This window comes from Lytechinus pictus, unplaced genomic scaffold (assembly GCF_037042905.1).
Source record: "Lytechinus pictus isolate F3 Inbred unplaced genomic scaffold, Lp3.0 scaffold_20, whole genome shotgun sequence".
Taxonomy (NCBI): Eukaryota; Metazoa; Echinodermata; class Echinoidea; order Temnopleuroida; family Toxopneustidae; genus Lytechinus; species Lytechinus pictus.
Genome location: NW_026974141.1, coordinates 11,360,419 through 11,380,204, shown reverse-complemented (window position 1 = coordinate 11,380,204; position 19,786 = coordinate 11,360,419). Strand labels below are relative to the sequence as shown.

Here is a 19,786-nt window from a genome sequence, read left to right as displayed (position 1 = left end):
TCTTCATTGTTCGCGGTACTCGCATTGTCTGTTTAACGTTTTTAAGTCAATTTACACCAAATATATTTCCTCGCACTTCGACTTATTATTGTTTTATGTAGTGACATATGGTTCTTTTTCATGACTACTTAAAGTGATTGCCCCATTTTAAGGTGTTAATATAAAACATTTCCTGTCCGTGCTAACGTTCGCACTAGTAGATTGGAGAGATATGACTGCTCTTCATGAATTCCTAAAAATCAGTCTTTAAAATGTCCCTTTTTCTGATCTGAATATCAAATTTTTTTCGATCGCATCATTTGTTTAGTGAAATACGTATCGTATGGTCTTAGTGAATTCTTACAAACAGGCCTTAGAATGCCTCTCTTCAGGTCTGAATATCCTAAATTTTCAGCTCGCGCTTCGCGCTCGCAATATTTGATGAGTGAGATGCGTATTATCATGATTACAATGACTACAAAAAGTGCTTCATGTGTTTAGATGTAGCAAAATCAGCAAGCGCTTTGCACTCGCATTAGATGACTATGGTGAAATAAGTATACTCTTAATGGATTCCTAAAATATAGTCCTTAACATGTCCTTGTTTGGGGTAAATATTTACAAAAATTTCAGCTCGCGCTCGCATTGTTTGTTTAGCGAGACAGGTATGTATCATGATTACAAAAATTTGCTTATAATGTCCTTTTTTGGTCTGCATATCAAAAAATTTCAGCTCGCGCTTCGCGCTCGCATTATTTGAGCAGTGAGATACATATATGTTTAATGGCACTGTCCTTAAAATGTCCCTATTAGGTCAGTATACCTGGCAACTGAGCGCGCTCACTAAGTGACTCAAAAATTTTGCTGGTACCCCCCCCCCCCCCCAATGCCGTGACTCACGGTACGCCACTGCAAGAACACCATGCATATCAACCACTCCCAAATGTCCTAACTTGTGATTTTAGTGGGGGTAATGTTGAAAGATCCCCATCCACAAGAACATTTGTGTCAATCATCCCCCCCCCCCCAACCAAGAATACCGATCGACACCCATGACTACTACTACTATTACTACTACTATATACTACTACTACTTCTATAATAAAGAAGAAATGGGAAGCAGAAGAGGAGAAGGGGGAATTATATAGAGAGGAGGAGGAGGAGGAAGAAGAGGCTGTAGAAGAAGAAGAAGCCGTATAATAATAATAAGAAGAAGAATTAAGAAGAAGAAGAAGTAGAAGAAGAAGTAGAAGAAGAAGAAGAAGAAGAAGCCATAGCTAAGTAGAAGAAGAAGGAGAAGAAAGAAGAAGAAGAAGAAAATGATGAAGAAGAGGACTAAGGGAGGAGGAGCCGAGGAGAATTAGGAGGAGGGGGAAGAAGAAGAAGAGGAGGACTAATGAGGAGGAGGAAGAGGAGGAGGACAAGGAGGAGGGGGAAGTATAAGGAGGACAGGGAGGAAGAAAAAGAAATTAGAAGGGCGAAGAGAAGAAGAAGGAGGGGGTAATGACAGTAATAATAATGATAAGAAAATAAAAGAAGTAATCATAATGGAAAATCAGAAAGATTGAGTGAGAGATAAAAAGAGAATAAAATCAAGAAAATGGCAAATACGGATAAAATGTCTGAATGCATGCATGATTGAGCTGACAATAACAACGACATTTATTCCCAATCATGTCACCCATAGAGTGGGTATTGGAGAAACAATCATACAAATGTACAAAATCATCCCCAAAATCATCAGCTGAGTCAGCAAAATGTCGCCTTACTCATTCACGCTAACTTGAAAGAACGAAAGAGTATGAAGCAGGGACAAGTAAAACACCATTAAAAAATGAAATGGCTCGTTTTGGGGCTTGTTTTGTTTTTGCTTAAATTTTTTTTTAGCTTGTTTGAGGTTTTATTTCAACTGTACGATAAAAAACACAAAAATGGACGATAATGTCTCCCTCTACGTTGATTAATTATAGTTCAAATCTTTTCTATTATTGGAAAGATCCGTCCGGAAAACCAAACCGTCCACTCAAAAACTTGTTTTGTTACTACCATTCTTTATGTTTTGTTGAATTCTGCTAGGAATAATTGGTAAGCCACTTGTTCTCTCTGGAACTCTCACTATTTTGTAATTTTTCAAGCTTTCTAGATGGGTGAATTTAAACACGTAGGTTGGAATTGCTAATTGCCTTTTTTAGGCTTTTTTTGGTTTGGCAAGGCAACAAACATTTTTGTTGTCATGTGGGACTGAAAGAACTCTGGCAGGAGGCCGCTTCTAGCTTCTCAATTCTCTGCCACTGCCCTGGCAATGGCACTGCCTAGCCAGGCGGCTTCTTGAGAGTAAAAAAATATTTACTAACGTATGCTTACTCTCAATGAAGCCAGGGAGTCCTTCCTATTCATCTGCGTGTACTGCAAAAAAACCTGAAACTTTCGCCCCTGAGATTTCTTTTTCTAACTTTTTACTTTCCTTCTAAGACTAGGGCCTAAGTTCTAAAACATCTAGGCTAACGTTAGCCAAATCAGTGTCCAGTGAGTCCAAACTTCGCGCGTGTCCATACTTCGCGGACGGTCATGACATTATCTAAAAACCTAGCCAATATCCTTAAAATCTGACATCATCAACATGAAAAGCAACCTAAAAGTAAAATTACCCTTTGGTGTAAGTTTTTTTAGGATGAGTTCAGTATTCATGAAAATATTGACAAAAGTCTCGGCAAATTTGTCACCGTTAGTGCCCGTTTTGAAGAAATCTGATATTCTCAACAAGCATTACGATATCACCATTTTGCAAGCAGAAATCATCAAAAATGTGAGTTAAATGTGGTACTAACCGATTCTATAGCATTTTGCCGTCAATTCAATCTGATATAAATATGTCACTTTTTCAAGTTTTTGAGCTTGAGTTTTTGTTTAAATCTCCACAAAAACTTTGGTCCGCGAAGTTAGGTCACACTTTTTCAGAACGGTTTTCCAGCAAAGCGCGCATTCGCCGATCGGAATATAAATTAGAATTTTGAGATCGCGATACCGGCGAAATCCCTTGACCTGCTTTACATTTTCGTCAATGATTTTATAGTTTAGGATCTTGCCGTCAATGTGGTAACTATTTCTTGAATTGGTTTTGTATGAATTATGAATATTTTTTGAACAAATTTAAGCCTGATGAATATTTTTGAAAAGTCCGCGAAGTTTGGACACCCCATCATACATCACTACATGGGATAAAACTTCATTTCCGACATTTCTACGCTCTCGGTTTTATTTTTAAACAAGAATTCATTAAAAAAATGAGAAAAATATTGTGAAAAGATGGAAGAGACTTGCCCGATGTTTACGCCGCCATCTTGTCTTTTATTGTACTTCCCCAACGTTACGCAACGCACGCATCCGTAACGTTGGGGAAGTACAATACTCAATAGGAAACAAAAATAAAATCTTAACCTAAGGTTAAGTTTTTGAAATGTCATCATAACTTAGAAAATATATGGACCTAGTTCATGAAACTTGGATATAAGGTTAATCAAGTATTACTGAACATCCTGCATGAGTTTCACGTCACATGACCAAGGTCAAAGATCATTTAGGGTCAATGAACTTCGGCTAAATTGGGGGTTTCTGTTGAATTACCATCATAACTTTGAATGTTTATGGATCTGATTCATGAAACTTAGACTTAGTAGTAATCAAGCATCACTGAACATCCTGTGCAAGTTTCAGGTCACATGATTAAGGTCAATGAACTATGGCCAAATTGGGGGTATTTGTTGAATTACCATCATAACTTTGAAAGTATATTGGTCTAGTTCATAAAACTTGGACATAAGAGTTATCAAGTATCACTGAACATCCTGTGCGCATTTCAGGTCACATGACCAAGGTCAAAGGTCAATGAACTTTGGCCATAATGGGGGTATCTGTTGAATTACCATCATAACTATGAAAGGTTATGGATCTGACTCATGAAACTTGGACATAAGAGTAATCAAGTATCACTGAACATCCTGTGCAAGTTTCAGGTCACATGATCAAGGTCAAAGGTCATGTAAGGTCAATGAACTTTGGCCATGTTGGGGGTATTTGTTGAATTACCATCATATCTCTGTAAGTGTATTGGTCTAGTTCATAAAACGTGGACATAAGAGTAACCAAGTATCACTGAACATCTTGTGCGAGTTTCAGGTCACATGACCAAGGTCAATGGACATTGGCCATGTTGGGGGTATTTGTTGAATTACCATCATAACTCTGTAAAGTATATTGGTCTAGTTCATAAAACTTGGATATAAGAGTCGTCAAGTATCACTTAACATCTCATGAAAGTTTCAGGTCACATGACCATAGTCAAAGGTAATTTAAGGTCATTGAACTTTGGCCATTTTAGAGGTAATTATTAGATTACTGTCATAACTTTCAAAGTTTATAGATATAGTGTATAAAATGTGGATATAGGGGTAATCAAGTATCACTGACAAGTTTTAGGTCACATGATCAAGGTCAAATGTCAATGATCGTAGTATTGTATCATTATATGAATGGTGGTTTTTGTGAATAATTATTTTATAGTAGTTGTCAATGTCAGCACTGCTGCTATATTGAATTGCGTGATGCAGGTGAGACCGTCAGAGGCATTCCACTTGTTACCCTCTAAGAGCCTCCTGGCTAGGGGGGGGGGGGGGGTGGTATGATGGTGGTCCCCAAGTCTGCGCACTTAAAAATTTGAGTTAAGATTTAACATGAATTTCTTTTTATTTCACAAAATCTTTCAGTTTTAAATGTTCCTCATATGAGTAAGTGTACCAAATATCTCATTAAAAATTGAAAGAAATATAGGATTTTCTTGGAAAAAACCTCGGGCAGTCATTTCAAATATCAAAGTAGGCTACTACTGAGGGAAGCTACATCTGCAGTACTGCCTATACTGTAAACCTTTTTTTAAAATAATGTGTCCTTAATTGATAAATATCTATTTATCTATTTCGTTTTGTTTACCAAGGGTAACCCCATCTGTGGACTAAGCACTGTTTCTTGGGGGCCCTGCATACAAGTAACAAATACATGCATATAACAAGTACAAACAATGAAAAGGTATTAAACAAGGAAGAAAATATGTTCAAAGAGACAAGCAACCTGCAGGACATACAGACAAACTGAAATACATGTGTGTATGTAGAACAAAATTCTTCATTAAACCTTGTCTTTGTTCGTTTTGTGACTTCCAGGATGTATAAACCTTTGTCTAGTTCTTGTGTCTTCCAGGATATCGACAAGATTCAAATATCAAAGTACTATTGATGGAAACTGCATCTGCAGTACTGCCTATACTGTAATACCGCATAGCAGAGCAAGACTATAGGCGCCACTTTTCCGACGGCGACGGCGTCGTCGTCAACATTGAAATCTTTACCAAGGTTAAGTTTTTGAAATGTCATCATAACTTAGAAAGTATGTGGACCTAGCTCATGAAACTTGGATATAAAGGTAATCAAGTATTACTGAACATTCTGCCTGAGATTCAGGTCACATGACCAAGGTCAAAGGTCATTTAGGGTCAATGAACTTAGACCATGTTGGGGGAATCAATATCGAAATCTTAACCAAGGTTAAGTTTTTGAAATGTTGTCATAACTTCAAAAGTATATGGACCTAGTTCATAAATCTTAAACATAAGGGTAATAGTGTATCACTGAATATCTTGCCTGAGTTTCACGTCACATGATTAAGGTAAAAGGTCAGGGTCAACAAACTTTGGCCATGTTGGGGTTATTTGAGGAATTGTCATCATAACTTTAAAAGTTTATGGATCTAGTTCATGAAACTTGGACATAAGAGCAACTATGTATCCCTGAATATCATATGCGAGTTTCAGGTCACATGACCAAGGTCAATGGTCACTTAGGGTCAATAAACTTTGGCCATATTAGGGGTATTTGAGGAATTGTCATCATAACTTTAAAATTTTGTGGATCTAGTCCATGAAACTTAGACATAAGAGCAATCAATTATCATTGAACATCCCGTGCAAATTTCAGGTCACATGACCAAGGTCAAAGGTCATTTAGGGTCAACAAACTTTGGTAATGTTGGGGGGTATTTTTGGAATTGTCATCATAACTTTAAAAGTCTATGGATTTAGTTCATGAAACTTGGACATAAGAGCAGCAATGTATCCCTGAATACCCTGTGTGTGTCATTTAATCACACAGGTCATTTAAAGGTCAATGAACTCTGGCCGTGTTGGGAGTAACTTAGGAAGTTTATGGTACTTGCTCATGAAACATCGACATAAGGGTAATCAAGTATGAATGATAATTTTGCACAATCCTTAGGTCACATGATCATGGTCAAAGGTCATTTTGGGTCAATGGACATAATATTTCATTATCTTATTAATGATTTCTTCTGTGAATAATTATTCATTAGCTGTAATTCAAAGGAAGCACTGAGCACTGCTATATCGAATTGCGTAATGCAGGCGAGACTGCCAGAGGCGTTCCACTTGTTATCAAATAATGTGTTCTTGATTGATAAATATCCATTCTTCATTAAACCTTGTCTTTGTTCTTGTTTTGTGACTTCCAGGATATATCCTCAAGTGTTGCAGTATCGGGGGGGGGGGGGGGGGGGTGCTGTATCTGCAAGTTTACTTTGGTTTGTAGAGCTTTTGACCAAGCTGTTCTGATTGTTCTGCAGCATACTTTACTCACCTTTGCTTTGTACTTATGTCTTCCAGGATATCCACAAGATGCAAGTGTCGCAGTACCGAGGGGTGCTGTATCTGCAGTACTTTCTTCTGTTTGTAGATCTTTTCATCAATGCATTCTGTGACCTTCTCAGACTTGACAATGTCACCCAGCTGGTCCTCTTCATGTAAGTTGTGTACATTTTTTTTTAAAGGGAAAGTTGTCCCTGACTTGGAGGGTTTATTTCCAATTCGTCTAATGCCAATTCGTCCAATTACCAACTCGTCTACCATCATTTGGTCTACAATCAGTTCGTCCACTATCCACATGGTCTAAATGCCAATTCGTCCACTCACCATTTCGTATAATAACCAGTTGGGCCAATAGCCATTTAGTCCACATACCATTTGGTCTAATTGGACTAAGTGTTAATTGTGCAAAATGAATGGAATTGAAATGGATATTAGACCAACTGGTTATGAGATGATATGGTGATTAGATGAAGTGATAGTTGGACCAAATGGTTGTCAGATGAAATGTTGATTGACAGAATGGCATTAGACTAAATGAAAGTAGACCATGTGGTGAGTGGACGAGTTGGCAGTAGACGATTGGCAATTTACCACTTGATTTGATTTGATTTGTATTTCTTCTACATAACAATGTAATATAACAAATATATATTGACAATAAATCAGGCATAGGCTATATCATTTAGCATAAAATCAGTAGCAGAGGATGGATTGCCATTGTAACAAAAAAATGCTTGAAAATATGACAAACTTGAAATTGCTTTAATAAAAGTAGAAAAATAAAAGAATCATCTTGGTGAAGATATGGGGAAAATCAATCAATATAATATCATTTGGAATGTGTTATTAGAGTTTAGGTTTGTGATGTCACATGTGAACAGCTTCCCCATTGGTCATGTGATATAAATTCTATAAATGCATTTCTCAGAATAGAAGAGAAAATGTCACTTGCAGTGATCTACGGTCTACCTAGACCCATTTCAATGGTGGTCACTATTTCAAGGCATTACACAACCATTTCAAGGCATTACAAAGCTTTTTCAGGCCGATTTAGTGGTCTTAAGACCAAAACTGAAGTGAACATCAATGTAATAACAATCTGACATTAGCAAATGTTTGAAAATGAACTAATTTATCAAATATACTGGTAAGAATGTTTAATGTAAATTATCAAATAAAACAAGATTAAAGTTTGAAATGAACGCAAATGCAATTCCTCTTTACAAGTAGTAAGTTTTGGAACACTTTTCATTTGAAATTAGTGGTGGACATAAGCAGTGTTTTTCATGACGAGTGGTGGTCAAAAATCTGTGCTGGTTGGGCCCAACCACTGCGGTCCACTACTGTAGCAAAAACACTGGTCACTTGTGCATTCATTATATCATCAGGTACATCATTTCAGGCTTCAGTAAGACACTAAAAATTTACCCCAAACATCACTTTTAGGCCCATTTTCATAGGACAAACAATTTTCCATGACACAAAAGTGTTATGAAACCTGTATTATGTGTCCTTGTATATAATAACCCGTTCCCACTGTCGTGCGATCCTTTACGAAAGCTACGATTGGCCTTTTGTAACTGATTGCGAAAATGTTGGAACCGTTCAGAATTTTTTTTGTCTATGATCAGTACGATTGCCACGACAGATAATGTACGATCTGATATGACCACAAGATTACTCCACGATTAAGGCAGCCATTTGAATCGTGGCACAAATCGTGGTGGTGGGAACTATGTATTATTAAGAGACCAACTGATCGTGTGATAGACTAGATAAAAAGATAAAAATAAAGTGAAATTGGTACTAAAGTTATGGGGAAATTGTACATGTGTTGACATTACAGATCTTAGTCGCATTGCCAATGGAAGGATCTGCATAGCATTAGTGATCTCACTATTAAATGCTCTTGTCATCCATTCAATCTTCCTCAAACTTTTGTTGATCTGTATCTTTGGGTCTTTCTTTTACATGAACTCAACTGGTTTTGAGGGTTTCTTTAATGCTTTTTCTTGTAATCATTTTTCCTTTCAGAATCCAAGACATTGCTCAGATCTTTGCAACCATCGTCATCTTTCTCATGTTCTTCAACACCTACGTCTTTCAGGCAGGGCTCGTCGGCTACCTCGTCGTCAAGTTCAAATTCACCATCGTAATCGTCTTTGTCTATTTCATGCTTTGTGTGGGACTGCATGTTTGGACAATGGTAAGATTTCTAACAAATCCTCGGGCAGCTCAGAAAAAGCTGTATTTTAGAAATCGGGAATGTCGATAACCTCATTTTATCTGAAAACAGGCTCCTATACCTGTATAAAATGCTTTCGATTCAAAAGAAGTTTGCTACGTTTTTATGTTATGTCATAACTCTATAGTTGAACTTTTTACTAAGCTGTCCTCAAAATTGTTGCATTTTGAGATATGATGTTTTAAAATTCCACAGACAAAATATGGTACTCCCTCAAAAACTTTGTTCTAATATTGTCATATTTATGATACTCTTCTGGGTCGCCTAATCACAAGGGAAATTCCTTTCTGGCTGCAATCCGCTTGACAATGTCTCTTTTTTTTGGGGGGGGGGGGGAATGTATATGTTGTAGTTGAAATCGATATTTAGTATTTTTAGGTGTGATTTTTTTCTCCAATAACAGGGTATATGATATGTGGGCCATCCTGGGAAAATGGGTATTATAGGTGAAATTTTGGATTTTGGTTTTTTTATGTTTTCTGGTACATGGACACATGTACAATGTGTATACAAAATATTAGAGTCTAATTCATATTTAAATTAGAGATATGGCCAATTGAATCAGGGGTACCCCCCCCCCCCTGCCTGGCTGTATGGGTCGTCATGGTAGTCGGGCTTATTATTAATCTTTTCATGATAGGGAAATGTTGGTTCTTTTGTAACGCCCAACATACCTGGCATAGGCGAGGTGATCTTTTGTAGTGCAGACATAATTTTTATATATACACAGCTAGGCGAATACAATAAAACAAATTATTCTACATATTCAACCACACCCACACTAGAACCCACACCCACACACTCACATTACATGCAAAAAAACCCTTATGGAGACTATTTGTCATACTATATATAGTTCGTCATAGCGCGTAGTTTTAACATGGGAGGAGGTTCCCAGATCCAATGACCAGGGGAAGATGGGGTTGGGTTATTTATCTGATTTTTTTGTTGTTGGGGGGGGGGCAGCTTATCATTTTTTGGGGGAGGGCCCACCCCCACAGGCGCCGCAGAACATTTTTTGAAAATGGGAGGGGCTGTCCATGCAAAAAAAAAATCACAATCAAATGGTATTTTTTTTACATGTTTATACATGCGTTATGGGGAAAAAAAGTGGGGCCAAAGCCCCTGCCCACCTCCATCCTAGATTTGTCCCTGCCCTTAACCCCCCCCCCCCCAAAAAAAAAAAAGACACCACCTTGCTGTGTGTCCATACTTCACTTTCTCGCAAAGTAAAATCTAAAAAAAATCATGCTTAAGCTTTGGAAAATAACCACAAACAAAATTCAATTTTGCAAAACCAAGTTTTTTTTCGGTGGCAATACACAATAGTGAAAAGCTGATGCGAGCTACATTTCATAAAGATTTAATATGACAGCAACTCTTGATGAAATATCAACTTTCATTGAACTAGCGAATCAGGAAGCAGAAGGTTCACTGTTTTCATGGTAGTTTTCATTCGAGCAAGGGATCATATCAACATTTAATGAAATGGGCCACATTTGGTTTCTTTTTAGGGATGGGGTAGTCATGAAAATATATTTCACAAATTGCTGCCAAATTATCTGGATCACTGAAGGATTTTTTTTAGGTCACTTCGTTTGAAAAGAAGAATGAAACTGTGCGTAAAAACTTGGCTCCACATATTAATACGGCAGGTATTATAACTAACAAATACTCACAAATACATAGTCATCTTTTCTCTGCTACACTCTGTACACGTGTGTAATGATATGCGTTGTAAACATCTTATGCTTGAATAAAAAATAATATCAGAGTTTAATTCTTGATATGGAAGAGACTACATACATTTACTCTCTTCTATGCAGCAGTATTAGCAAAACTCAGGAATGTGCATCGCTCTCCACTGTCCAAATTTGCACTAAAAAGGATATAAAACACGATAATCTCTCCTCAGTGTGTGTGTTTAACATTATCACAAACTTCTTAATACAGCAGCAAACTTACCACATTTCAATTTTCTACAATGACATCCTTCTAATGGGTTAGCAAACGTTACAAATTAAGTTTGATTTTTTTATCGAAAAACTTCAGAGTTTGTTCATTCAAAGTAAAACATGTATTCATTGTTCAATTTCCTCTCCTACCGGGGAGGCCGCGAGGTGCCTTGCCCTCATCTAAGATCTTTCCAAATATCATATTCCCTCTATTTGGAAAATCCAGTTGATAGCTTATCTGGGAATATCTGAGAGACTATGTCAGCAGGGTTCACCAAAGGGAATAATTTTCTTCCTCTGCATTGTTTGCTTTCTTCATGTTCCAGTCTTAAAAATGCCACGTTCCGATGACTCAAATCTACATGTTTGATGAATGCAATTGAAAAGTTCACCGATATTAATGTGTTATAAAAACAGTCACATTACACTCTCATTTCTTCATGATTCATGGACATTTATCAACAACATGATATTTAAAATACATTAACTTTTCACTCTTTGGCTTTGTGTAAATGTTACTTGTATTTCTAATAAAGGTGGAAGTACTCCCAGATGTCATATTTTTCTACCTAAAATAATAAGATTTAACTATTGTTGGGTAAAAAAATCCCTCCAAAATTCATGAGATGTTCATATTTAAATGTTTAATTTTGATATATCACTTGCAAAAAGCTTTCTCTGCATGAGCCTTTATCCAAATTCTATATTTTTTTTCATTTTTTGTTGTTTTTATCATTTTATATTTTTTATATTTTCCATAATTCTAGATTTCATGTACTAATAGTGGTGAAATTAATTCTAAAACAATATCTTATAAAACGGCAATTAATTCGTGGAAAAATCGGTTACAACTGACATGATAAAGTCAAAACTGGCACACTATTTCCATATATAATATGGATAAAGCATGGAAAGCTACCTGAAGCTGTGGTAATGGTGAATCCCATATCAGAGTCTTAAAAATACTTCTTGAAGGGCTGCTGTCAGCTGTATGTTGGTTCTGAGATGTCTTGTCCTCACTGCACTAATACAGTTGCTCTGTAGATCCCGTGCCCTTAACATGTTTAACACAACGAAAGAAAACAAGGCCAATTAGTTAACAAATTTTCAGAGATAAAGTTTATTAAAAAAAAACACTACTTAAGAAAAAAAACTTAAAAAAAAACAATTAAAACTATAATTTATTTTTTTTCAAAAATATGTCTTTTCAATTTTTTTTTTAATATTTTATAATTTTGTGTAGAAAGTTGGCGAACCTCATGTAATATAGCTCGACCAGGTGGGTGTTTCATAAAGCTGTTCGTAAGTTAAGAGCGACTTTAAGAACGACTGGTGATCCTTTCTTATGGCGAATGGTATTAATTAGCGATGGTTTTGCGCGTAAGAAAGGATCACCAGTTGTTCTTAAAGTCGCTCTTAATTTACGAACAGCTTTTTGAAACACCCACCAGATTGTAGAAAAAATAAGAAATACCCCCCACACCCGCCCCCAAAATATATTGTTATTTTTTAATAAAGTTCTTATAAATTGTGACAATCTGTTTTCTAGTTATAATTTCGATATCATTTGCACAGCTTTGGTGAAGCTCATACCAAATAAACCCCACCCCTTCCGAAAAAAAAACAAATTTGAAATCAGAAGTCCGACAAATAAGAATTTGTTAGGAGAGGGGATTTGAAAAATGTCCATAATTAACCGATTTAAAAGGGTACTCCGAGCTGAAAATAATTTCATCAAATGTAAGCAAATGCTGCAAATTTCATCAAAATCTGATAACAACTAGATCTAAAAGGGTTTTTCATGCATTATAAAAACAGTTATATGCACGTCTTAATAAATATTCGTTAGATGGGCTGATGATGACACCCCACTTTAACTTTTCTTATAACAAAACATGAAATCATACTTATTTTATTTGGTCATACGTGTGTGAATGATATGTCACCTTTTTGCATTAATTAATATCTAGTCTTGGAGGGGGGGGGGGGGATAGAACAAACATAATTTCATGTAACAAGGTGAGACATCTTTGCATCAGTTTGTTAAGTAAATTCATAAAAACATGCATAGAACTGTTTCACCGAAATCCATATCTTTAAATTATCATAGCTCTTTTACTCCTTGTCCAATTTTGATTTTTTTTTTATATACATTTTTTACAAACTTGTTGCATGTGATAGATTTAACTTAAATGGTTACAAGTATGTAATTAAGGCCTATCTAAGTAGGTGCAGATCTAGATCTAGTTGATAGCCTAGGCATACATAAGTTAGATCTTAAAAAGGCCGTCAAAGTCCCGGACAAATACCGCGAATCGCTGCAGCAGTAATTTGACGTTTAAAGTCGTTCCTAAAAAAGCTCTCTCTCGATCGATCTACATAAGCACGCAACACAAAATTCACATTCACGTGTTTAGTTGCCATGTTCCTCGCATCGCAATTATCAATGAATTTAACAAAACAACTCAATCTGCAACATAATTTAACTTACCTTCATGGATTTCAGCCGAGGGAATTAAATTCAATCAACATGTATCCGAACCCGCCACCAAATATATCGAGCCGATATCCACAGTTCTGAAAAATAAAAATGCGCCTGACATTTTTTTTTATTTCCCGCGGGTTGTTTGTTTTGTTTTTCCTCGCGACGCGCGCCAGACAAAAGTTTGATGACACGCGTATTTAAATGACGTCCTAGCGCATTTATTGTCTCTCACCAATAGTCTGGTTTTTGCGCGACGCCACACATATTATGATTAGCCCTTTCTTTATGGTGATACACATTTGAATAAAAGTTTAGGTTGAATTCTAGAGCTCTGTAAAACTTATCAAATCTATGTAGATGTGATTTTGATATTGTTTAAGGTGACACAACTAGTTTGACATGAAGTATAAAAACATTTCCCCTCTTTTGACTGCAGACACTACGATGGAACAATGTGGATGCGTATATCTGGAACAATGGATACCAGGCCTTGTATGTCTTTCAAAGAGTCGGTAAGAATAAATTCACAATGGGGGGTGGGGGGAGCTTAATCAATATACTAAATTTTTGTTATTTTCTAACATGTAAGAGAATCAGTTGGATGTAAAAGCCCAAATTCACAAAAAATGTTTCAATTGTACCAAGCTACATACCCATGGACTACATGTATGCAGACTTCTTGTGTTATCACGCTCAGTAGCGTACGCAGGATTTTTGAAAGGGGGGGGGGGTTTGAGTTGAATGAAAATTTGACAAGCAAAAAAAAAGAGAAAATCAGGTCTTTTCGTAAAAAAAAGGTTTTCAAAAAAATCTCAGGGGGGGGGTTGAACCCCTGTCCCCCCCCCCTTGCGCCTGATCACGCTGCATTCAAACGCGAATTTAGTGCCAATTATGCCTAAATTGCACATTTATAATTGGACTTTTCCTAGTGTATGCGATGAATGTACACGGAATCTGCACAGTCCATGGTTCTTTTACCAAAGTACAATGTGGGCCACTAGTGGGTGTTGCAAAAAACGCGCAATCGATTCGGTGGATTCAAAATATGGTGCGCCATCTATCGCTTGCAGCGGACAGGCTGAAATTTGCAATGCCTCATGGGAAAAAGTCCACATCTGCTGTGTGCACTAGTAGTGCATGCATGTGCATTGTAATTATGCTGTGCTGGCCAATGCAGCTCGGCCGGCTTGCTTAAAGGTCAAGTCCACCCCAGGAAAATGCTGACTTGAATAAATAGAGAAAAATCAAACTAGCATAGGCTGAAAATTTCATCAAAATCGGATGTAAAATAAAAAAGTTATGACATTTTAAAGTTTCGCTTATTTTTCACAAAACAGTGATATGCACAACTAGGTGAGTCAGTCGCTGATGTCCATCACTCACTATTTCTTTTCTTTTTTATTGTTTGAATTATACAATATTTCATTTTTTTTAGATTTGACAATAAGGACCAACTTGACTGATCCATATAGTATTAAACAATGCTAATTCCACATGTTCAAGAAATAGTGAGTGGATGATGTCATAGTCTCCTCATTTGCATAACAGCCAGGATGTGCATATAACTGTTTTGTGAAATTAAGCGAAACTTTGAAATGTCATAACTTTCTTATTTTACATCTGATTTTGATGAAATTTTCAGTGTTATGCTTGTTGGATTTTTCTCTTTTTATTCAAATCAACTTTTTGTTGGGGTGGACTTGTCCTTTAAAATTATGCTGTTTACCAGGGTCCAGGAGGTGGGAGAGAAATTTGCTGCATATTTCTTTTCAAAATTTAGACTGTTTTCGGTGAATTCGTGCCATATGGTTTTCATTTTGAAGCATCACAGTCACTTAGAGTACATCTGTCCATCCATCTGTCTGTCATCTGTCCATCCATGTTCTTGAATTAGAAATATTAAAATGTTGTAGAGTATCAGTTTGTCAATGCAGAGTAGTTGAGGATTGTGTTTTTATTACATGAACTCAATGAAATCCCCTATGATATCATCTATCCATCAGGTGCCGTATTCTACTACTACTACTACAAGCGCACGGCGTTACGGCTTGGAGATCCTCGATTCTACCGCGACTCTAGGTGGCTCCGAGAACAGTTTGACAAAGTCAGATGAGAAAGGACCTAACTCCCCCTCGTCTTCACCCACCATCTCAGTGTGATATATGTACAGTATTTATAACTTTTTGCCACTCAAATCTTGATTTGTTTTTGTACTGCGCAATTGGACTTACAGATTTTCATGGAGAGGAAGGAAACCCACCAAGATACTATGTTGGTTATGATGAAGCACTAAAAAATTGAGAAAAATAATGAAAAGAGTTTGAAGAAGATCCACCAAATAATAACAGAGTTATATATTTGAAAAAAATTTTTTTGGGAATGTCACATCGCATGCAAGCAGCTTCCCCCAATGTCTTTGTCGTATAAATTCTATAAATTCTGATATTGTTGAAGAAAAGTTTTGTGTGCAGAGAGAAACTCCACTTTCTGTATCTGTGACAGCTGATCCTGATAGCATTGGTAGACAGAAAATATTGGATTAGTTCCTGCAAGGACTACACCCATTGAGATGTAAAGGCCACCCCACACCGTACGACTTGTCCATGATCCCATTTTGGAGCAAATCACATTTTTCTAATTTTCTGAAAATGTGAATTAAAGTTGTGCTTTTATTTTAGGTGCAAATTAACTGTAAGAATACTAATATAACAATTTCGGATTATTGCAAGCCTTTATTTTGAAGTAAAGGCCAACTGAGTTTCAAATCGAAGCCAATCGTACGATAAGTATGACGTAATTATGACTAGATATTAAATTTGCTTTTATTCTAATATGGATGATAGCATAGTCACATATTTTGAACATAGATATTCATGCGATGATCTAGAACATTTAAGATATTCCATGTCTCAACATTGCCATCAAATTTTACAATTTATTCCAAAACCGGGTCGCAGAACAATCGTAAGGTGTGCAGTGGCCTTAATGCATTTCAGAGTGGCTTATGTAAAAAAATCATGTTATTTTGTTGATTTAAATGTTTCATTTAAATCATGCAAAAAGTTTGTCTATCAAAAGAATAAGTGATAGAATAAGTTCAATATTTATACTTTCTCATAATTTAGCCCTTTGGAAAAGCCAAGATGTATTTTGAATTTGTTTTTTCACTTAATTTATTGCTGTCATCACCGCATTGCTTTTCTTCAGAAGTTGTTTTCAATTGAAATTTGAATCCAAAATTAGCTCTTATAGAAAAAAATTAAGCTTTCAGCACAGATTACAATTTTGCTATAACAAGTCCTAGCACACAAAATGATCATAAAATCAGATTGCAAATGCAATTCAACTTCCCAATGATTGTCCAGGAGCTGCTAATATTGATAAGGCGGCAGTAGCAGGAGTACATCTGGGTCCTGTCTTACAAAGAGTTACGATTGATCCGATCAATCGTAACTCTATGGAAATCCATCAGAGTCATAATTTTTTTGTAGGAAATTTGCACAATGTCCTTTGTAAACAGAGAAGCACAGTGAATTTTCAAGAAAACAATGAATGCATGAATATACATCATAGTTTGAAAATATTTTGAATAAACATGAATAATACATGTTGACATTGCTGGCCATCCATAGTTGCGATTGATCGGATCACTCGCAACCATCTTTGTAAGACGGGGCCCAGAATGGTATTGTCAATATATCCCTCTTCCTCAAAATGACTTCATCTGAACTGTGTTGTGATTGATCCGATCAACCACAACTATGGAAAGCCAGCAACAGCATCATCTAAATGGCATGTGTCTTCAAAATATTTCCAGATGTGATGAATAATCATACCTTCATTGTTTTCTTGAAAATTCATTTTGCTTCTCTGTTTACAAAGGACGTTATGCGAATTTCCTGGAGAAAAAAATGATGACATTATTGGATTTCCAGTTTGTTTAAGATGATCGGATCAATCGTAACTCTTTGTAAGAAGGGACCCTGACTAGTAGGAGGAATCCCTGACAAACTGAGGAGATACTGACGAGGGGTCCGTTGCCGAGAGAGTTGCATTTAAACGCAAGTAAAAAAATCAGTCGCAAGTCCCAGATACGCGCTGTTGATTGGTTGAAAATCAAGTTGCACATGATTTTAAGACTTGTGATTGATTGCAACTCTTTCTGCAACGGGCCCGAGGGGGATTACTGGCAAGAACGTAACAAGTCCAGGAAGGAGGTCCCTTCCAAAGCCATTCATCGAAGATTAAGGTGTAAATTATACATAGAAGAGAAGAAATTGAGCGAGGCCTTGTCAAACAATTACAAAAAGAGTGAACTTTAGGACAAATATACTTATACTGTAATAAACACAGCATTTATTATGAGCCATCTATCTGGTGGACTGTTCCGAGGTGCAGATCAGTTCACGTATGCTTCAATCTATGTTATAATAATCACAATGTGTTAATCACAATTAAGATAGAAGAGTTTATGCCAATCAGTTTCATTAATAATGAAACTGATTGGCATAAGGTTTCTGTATGATCTGGTAAAGAGCCAAGTTTTGGTATCAATCTAAAAGGCATCTGAAAAAACAGAAATGCAGTTATGACACCAATAATTAAAGCATAAAGATATAAATACTAGTACGTGAAAAGAGTATGACTGTTGACATTATTGTATAACTCATTTTGTGAAAGGCAAACATGAAGATAAAATTCCAGTTGTGGTAACGATCTCAAAATGAGTTCAATCAGAATCCAATTACCACCAAAGTGTTTGGATGTAAATATGTGCCAAATAGCTCTGGAAGAAAATGCGTAATTGTTGAGAAATGAGCAAAGTAAGCACGAAAGTCCATCAAGTGTCGGGTATTTTTCGAAGCAATATCAATACACTGTCCCACATATGCTTTTCTGTGTTAGTGATCATCAGAATTATCAATTTTGAGCTAAGATTTCATGATTTTACAAAGATAAATTTACATTAATGTATCAGATCTAGATGTATGATAATATTTTGAGAATTAACCTTGATTCAAAAGACTTTCCCATGAAATAATTGTTTGCTGCAACTACTGCCTTTACCTTTAAAATGAAACTTTAAACCGCTATTTCACATGATCTTTTAGCCTGTTCTCTTGTCCTTCCTGATGTGTCAAATCATGTGTTGACTGTCCATGTAAATTAACCTTTTACATTCCCTGAAAATGTCAAGTTTTACAATTTATATAATATATGTGGGAGAACTGCTTCCATATGCCCTATATTCTTTTTAAAAGATCATAAATCTGTTTAATTCATTGGTATATGTGGGAGAGCTGCTTGCATGTGCCGTATATTCGTTTTATAAGATCGTAAATCTGTTATTACTTGGTATATTTTTGTCAAAAGTTCATTAAAATTTTCCTGTTTATTTTCTGGCTTTATTTGAGCCAACTTGATGCCAGGATGAACTGTATATTTTAAGTTGGACTTACTTATGAAAAGTTGTACTTAAGTCAAGAAAGGGTATAATCAAGACTTCTGGTATCGTCCAGCACCAAAGAATATTCATGATGGTGAAAATAGTCAAATTGACTAGTTGCCAAGTAATAATAAGACCCCCCAATTAAGAAAGTTTGTTTCATTTTCCAGGGACAGCCATTTTATTCACCTTCATTTATCTTTTCACCTTGACACAAACAGAAGTATTCTTTTATGTATGATTGGACGTACGTTTATTTAATTGTAATTTTTGAAATGGAGCATTATTGCATGGTATTTATTGATAGGAGAAGTTTGTACATGTGAACATGATCAGTCGGTGAATTGATTTTGTATTTAAAAATGATTGTAGAAATTGAGAAATTGATGAATATTCAAGTGTAGGCACTGATACCATTAAAGTTCGAAATTGTTCTAGAATCATAATTGACTCTTTCGTACCTGTTTCATGGATTCATCCTCAAATAGTCCACATTGAATGCAGATCAAAATGATGCAGCTCAGATGTAGAAATTTCCTGATTCAGAAACAGCACTATTAATTTGGTGTTTAGCGTTGTGGCCCAGTGGATAAGTCTCTGGACTGAAACAGAGGGTCGTCGGTTCAAATCCCAGCCATGGCCGGCGTAGTTTCCTTCGGCAAGAAATTTATCCACATTGTGCTGCACTCAACCCAGGTCAGGTGAATGGGTCCCTGGCAGAAATTTATTCCTTGAAATGCCGAGCGCTGGAAAGGCTGCTTGAGCTACAGCTGGGGTAATAATATCCAAGTCCTTTGGAAGCGCATAGAGACGTTATTCATAATGTGTTATGCACTATACAAGAACTGACTATTATTATTATCATTATTGTTGAATGCAGCAAGAAATAATGCAGCTTATACCTTGGTCACATTTGATCTACGGCGGCCGTACGGCGAGTCGAAAACAGCCGTTTTATTAATTTTAA

General features: G+C 36.3%; 1 protein-coding gene across 1 annotated transcript; it reads left to right on the top strand.

Moving 5' to 3' along the window:
* The first annotated feature begins 1,953 nt into the window (after positions 1-1,953).
* On the top strand, positions 1,954-19,265 carry LOC129283239 (transmembrane protein 138-like). Its single transcript, XM_064114973.1, has 5 exons — positions 1,954-2,064; positions 6,707-6,843; positions 8,723-8,894; positions 13,810-13,885; positions 15,377-19,265. Exons 2-5 carry the CDS (start codon positions 6,719-6,721, stop codon positions 15,484-15,486), a joined length of 483 nt encoding a protein of 160 aa, XP_063971043.1. The 5' UTR covers positions 1,954-2,064; positions 6,707-6,718; the 3' UTR covers positions 15,487-19,265.
* The last annotated feature ends 521 nt before the right edge of the window (positions 19,266-19,786 follow it).

Excerpts from the sequence above, each read along its gene's own strand:
- LOC129283239 (XM_064114973.1), top strand. The coding sequence starts at position 6,719 with ATGCAAGTGTCGCAGTACCGAGGGGTGCTGTATCTGCAGTACTTTCTT. Across the intron at positions 6,844-8,722 it reads ACCCAGCTGGTCCTCTTCAT|AATCCAAGACATTGCTCAGA; the intron begins GTAAGTTGTGTA and ends TTTTCCTTTCAG. Across the intron at positions 8,895-13,809 it reads GACTGCATGTTTGGACAATG|ACACTACGATGGAACAATGT; the intron begins GTAAGATTTCTA and ends TTTTGACTGCAG.